Raw genomic sequence first — 5,838 nt, 5'->3', positions numbered from 1 at the left:
GGCTGCTAGATATGTGTTGAACACTAGCTGATAAGTCGTAGGTTTTTTTTTTCTTTTTTCAAAAAGAGTAATATACATGGATAAGAGTGGTAAATGGAAGAATGGTAGAAAGGGCATTGATGGATTATATGTTGATAACAAGAAGGATTTTTGGAAGATTGAAAAATGTGGACGTGTTTAGGGGTATGGCTAACGGCATGTCTGATCCTTTTTTTTTTTTTTTTTTTTTTTTTTCTTGTTTTTGATTGAAGGAAAATTAGTTGGAGCAAAAGAGTGGGGAAATAGAGAGGGGGTGTAAAAGGGAGGTAGTGAAGGTTGAAGAGTTGAAAAAACCAGAGGTAAGAAGTGAATATCAAGAAAGGTTGGATGTGGTATATGGCAGGGTGAAAGTGAGAGAACCCCAATAATCTACAGGAGGAGTGGAAGTTGGTAAAATAAAATCTCGTTTGGTTTACAAGTGATGTGTGTGGTAAGAGGATTGTTGGAGGTAGCATGAGAAAGGGTAGTCAATGGTGGAATGAACGAGTGAAGATGAAAGTTCAAGAGAAAAGAAGGCATTTGAAGAATGGCTACAGAGTGATAGTGTAGAGAAGTATGAAAGATATAGAGAGAAAAATGTAGAAATGAAACATGGTAGCTGAGACAAAGAGGGTGGCTGACTGGAGGTGGGGTCAGGGGCTGGATCGTTCGTATGAGGAGAATAAGAAGTTATGGAAAGAAGTGAAGAGAATAAGGAAGGGTAGAATGAGGAATGAAGAGACAGTGAAAGATAAAAATGGAAGGTTATTGAAAGGAGAGGAGGCAAGAAAAAAGTGGGTTGAATGTTTTGAAATGTTGCTGAATGTTGAGGATAATAAGGAGGCAGATGTAGTTTCTGTTGCAGGTGTTGGGGTGCCAGTGATGGGAGATGAGAAAGAGATTACAAGAGAGGAAGTGAAGAGAGAACTAGATGAAACAAGAGTAGGAATAGCATCTGGTATGGATGGTGTGAGGACTGAGATATTAAAGAAGGGGTGGGGGGTTGACTGTACTTGAATGGTTGGTGAGATTGTTTAATATTTGTTTTATGTTGTCAATGGTACCAGTGGACTGGGTGTGTGGATGTATTTTTCCGCTATACAAAGATAAGGGAGATGTGCATGCGTCTTATAATTCTAGAGGTATTAGTTTGTTGTGTGTGGTTGGAGAACTGTATGGTAGAGTGTTAATCAATAGGATTAAGGATAAAACATAGGATGTAATCTTAGAAGTGCAGGGGGTTTTAGAAGTAGGGGATGTATGGATAAAATTTTTACAGTTAGGTAGGTGTATGTGAGAAATATTTAGCAAAAGGTAAGGAGATGTATGTTGCATTTATGGATCTAGAGAAAGCTTATGATAGAGTTGATAGGGAAGCGATGTGGAATGCCATGACCTTATAAGGAATTGGTGGAAGGTTGTTTTAAGCAGTGCACAATTTCCGCATAGGCAGTAAAGTGTGATAGGATAGGAAATGTACTGAGTGAGTGGTTTCAAGTGAGAGTGTGGATAAGATATAAATGTGTAATGTCACCACGGTGTTCAATTTATTTGTTGATGGAGTTGTAAGAGAGGTGAATGCTCGAGTGCTTGGCCGAGGATTGAAATTGATAGATGAGAGCAATCATGCATATGAAGTGAATCATCTGTTGTTTGCAGATGATACTTTATTGGTTGCAGACTCGGAGGAGAAGCTAGATCGATTAGTGACAGACTTTGGAAGGGTGTGTGGCAGAATGAAGTTGAGAGTTAATGTGGGTAAGATTAAGGTTATGAGATGCACGAGATGGGAAGGTAGTGCTAGATTGAATGTTATGAATGGAGAGTTACTTGAAGAAGTAGATCAGTTTCTGCAAATAGTGGAGTGGAAGGCGATGTACGCCAGAGAGTGAATGAACGATGTAAAGTGTTGGGGGCATTGAAGGAGGAGGTAAAGAATAGAGCATTAGGAATGGATATAAAGATAGTTTTGTATAAGGAAGTGATTGTACCAACTGGGCTGTATGGATCGGATTTTTGGGTGATAAAAGTGACAGAGAAACATAAATTGAAAGTGTTTGAGATGAAATGTCTGAGGAGTATGGCTGGTGTATCTCGAGTAGATAGTGTTAGGAACAAATTAATGAGGGAGAGAACGGATGTAAGAAAGGAATTGGCAGCTAGAGTGGATGTGAATGTGTTGAGGTGGTTTGGCCATTCAGAGAGAATGGACGATGGCTGTCTGCTAAAGAAGGTGATGAATGCACGAGTTGATGGGAGAAGTACAAGAGGAAGGCCAATGATTGGGGGGATGGATGGAGAAAAGAAAGCTCTGGATGATAGGAGGAAGGATGTGAGAGAGGTAAAAAAGCATGCTAGAAATAGGAATGAATGGAAAGCGATTGTGACACAGTTCTGACAGGCCCTGCTGCTTCTTCCAGTCGCCTTGGCAAACTTTGAGGTAGCGGCAGTAAGGGAATCAGGATATAAAGCTTCCTTTTGGTGGATAACGGGCAAGGGGTGTGGGCTGTGTCACTAGCAGTACTAACCAAACTCGGCTGAACCCCTCACCAGGACGGGAGGAACAAAGAGAAGAAAAATCCGTCCTTTTTTTCATGTCAGCTACCCCTAAAATTTGGTGAAGTGCCATTGTAGATGGAATAGACCACTTGGACATATGAGTATGTCTCTCTCTCTCTCTCTCTCTCTCTCTCTCTCTCTCTCTCTCTCTCTCTCTCTCTCTCTCTCTCTCTCTCTCTCTCTCTCTCTCTCTCTCTCTCTCTCTCTCTCAGATACAATACATACATATATCAGAAGAAGCAAAAATCTTTCTTTCCTTAAAATGTGTCAAGCGAATATTATAAACACAATAAATCTATAGTTTGCATAAAATCTGTTTGAAGTAGGCCGACTACAACGGCATTCGATTTTGTCAGTTGATCCCTTGCTTTCTTATTAGGAAGTTTTCCAGGCAGTACCCATATGGTCATTGTTGCTCATGTAAAAGTAAAAAAAATATCACCGAAATAATGACCCGCGATGTTTCCTAGCGCAATGCAACATGTACCACTTGCCAGAACATAAAAGCAGTGATTTTTCTTTTAGCGAACGTAGCGAGCCACGGCGGAGGAAAAAAATCTTCAAGGTTTTAAAAAATATCCCCGCAATAATAACCTACGGGACTTGTGAGCAAAACTCAACATGTACTGCTTGCTAGAACATAGGAACAGTGATGTAATATTAATTTTGCGAGCGCAGCGAACCACGGCGGAGCAAGACCCATTAGAATTGTAGCCGAGATCGAGGCCCAATAACGTTTGGTAATGTCATCACCCATGCTGGAAATCGCCAATGTCCACCGCAGGTATACTTCAAATCACTTTCTGATGAGATTTACAAGTAAAATCATAATTTTATAGACCTTTACACTATTTATTTATTTTACGCTCCTTTATGCTTTTCAGACACAACCGATCGTGAGACGTCCAATACTACCATGACAGCAAAACTTTATATATACCGGTAAACACGTTTTCTCATAAAACAAATGATCTGCAAACACATTGTTTTCCTTTAATATTTTCTAATGGAAGATTTGCCTCCTGAAATAAACGAAGGGTTCAGTTACCAGTAAATAGAAAAAAAAATCCTCTAATAAGTGTTGAGCGTAGAAATTAGTTCATGGAAATTTATATCAGTGAGAGGGAGCAGTGTTTACATGGTGAAAAAAAAATAATGGTGAAATAATTTTGAATAAAAAGTAAAAAAAAAATCTGGTGAGCAAACTTCTGTAGTGATTTTGACAAAATGCGTTTGCTCAGAGAGTTTATGATTCAAATGAAAGGGAATACAATTTAACCAAGAAAGAACCCCTTTCTGGCACAACCCAATAACTTAAGTAGTGAAGATTACGGGACAGTACATTGACGATACCTATAAGCAAGGCCAATTGGCCTTGCCTATAAGGAGGGAGAGTGTTTGGTGTAGACGTAGCTGTTATTCCTTTACTCATACCAGATGGGTCTGTCGCTCACTGTTTTTGACAGTAAACAGAGTAATGAGAAACTTGTGCTTCCCCATTCCTGTTTTCCTAAGGCTAAATTAACTAGTTTAGCAAGTTTTCGGTCTCGTGAAATTTGGGCCTTGATGCTTATGGAGGTGTAGATCCAAATGGTATTTTTTTTTTTTTTTATAAAGACTGCTTATTTATTAGCCCCTTAGTTGTCTTTTATTTTCCACAGGTAAGCAAGAAGAGGTTCTTTTTGCAGTTGTTGAAGAATTATGTGAATGTGTTTGTGAAACGTAAAATACTGTATATGTAACAGTAGCACCATTTGTGTATCAAAATGTGTTCGATTGTTGGGTATTAGCAGCTGAAATAAACAACATAAGTGTATTGAGTATGAAACCCCTTGTTAATTATACTAACCAGCAGTACAAACTATAATGTAATATTGAAAATCTTGTTGAAAATTTATACACTGAAATAGTATATGAAGTTGATAAAGCCGCAATCAGTCACTATGAAAGTTTAGGTTTCAAAGCTAGTTAAAACGGCATCATGGACATAGAAGCAATGTATGACGGGACATGACAATAATATGCGTGTTTGACAACTATAATGCCCTCCTTTATATAATCTTTTATCATTCAATTTAGCTTATTATAGGGTGAATATATCTTTAGTAAGATTGAGGACCAGGAGCCTAGTGAGCCTAGTAGCTATCATCACCTAACACCTTTATCAATGAAGGTAGGTAAAGGAAAATCTTCGTGTTTTTCTGAAAACATTTTTTTTTTTTCATTTCAAATTCTATCTATCTTTTTAGTTTGAGACATATTTCAAAAATTAAAAAAGCTTTATAACGCTTGATTTTGGTATATTTCAAGCAATAACTTTTGTGTTTCATCCACACTTTTTTTTTTTTTTTTAATTTTAGTCCATGTATTTATATGATTTTTTTTTATCTATTTTTCTATTTTTTCCTAAATTTAAAAAAAAATGTTCTATGTTTTATATATTTTGTATTCTGCTGTATATAGCTTATATACTCGCTACTAGCGATATTTTTTCCCTAAATATGTGGGATAAAATAGATTTTAAAAAATAACCATTAAAAAAAAATTCCTCAAAAAAAACTATTAGCTCAAATCAAGTAAAATTTGGGGAAATGTTTCTGTAATACACACAATCAAACTGCGTACAGTATAACCCACCGACACCTTTAAGGTACATTTCAACAATAGTAATTATTGATTGTTTAATTTTGTTTGTCAGCAGATGGTCTCAGTGACGGTATTGAGATTATGCTTATATAACTGACAGATTATCGTTGATATAATTTCTCAACTTATAGAGTATTACTTGCCGTTTTGATGTTATTCAAGTTGCCGTCCGTATGCTTCCTATACATTACCCTGCAATGTTAATTAATGCGATGTTTTTATGGAAATGTATTTCATATAGTTAGGAGAACTAAATTAGCTTCATTGCTACTTGTGCAACATTAAGCATTTTTCAGAATTCAAGATGGCGGCCTCAGCCATCTTGAATTTCGACCAATTTTCAACTTTTCATTGCGATGACATAGAAGGTCGTTTAATACGTCTTTCTGTGGGTTTTCCGGGATGGAGAGTCCATTTCTGGACCAATGTTCGGGATACAGGGTCAATTTCTAGGTCTAATCAAAGGTAAAATTTAACGTAAATTCCGGGAAATAATCACCTCTATTGACGGATTATATGTGGTTTGTTGCTTCCCTATGCCAGCATGTCAGATTTCACTGGGTTGGGCAGGTAGGTACATTTATGTATCATTTATCTGCATAATGTGTCCATTTC

General features: G+C 37.2%; 1 protein-coding gene across 1 annotated transcript; it reads left to right on the top strand.

Moving 5' to 3' along the window:
* The first annotated feature begins 1,969 nt into the window (after positions 1-1,969).
* LOC137643213 (uncharacterized) lies at positions 1,970-4,303 on the top strand. Its single transcript, XM_068376060.1, has 2 exons — positions 1,970-2,279; positions 4,239-4,303. Exons 1-2 carry the CDS (start codon positions 1,970-1,972, stop codon positions 4,301-4,303), a joined length of 375 nt encoding a protein of 124 aa, XP_068232161.1.
* The last annotated feature ends 1,535 nt before the right edge of the window (positions 4,304-5,838 follow it).

This window comes from Palaemon carinicauda, chromosome 6 (assembly GCF_036898095.1).
Source record: "Palaemon carinicauda isolate YSFRI2023 chromosome 6, ASM3689809v2, whole genome shotgun sequence".
NCBI lineage: Eukaryota > Metazoa > Arthropoda > Malacostraca > Decapoda > Palaemonidae > Palaemon > Palaemon carinicauda.
This window is presented reverse-complemented; position numbering and strand designations above follow the sequence as displayed.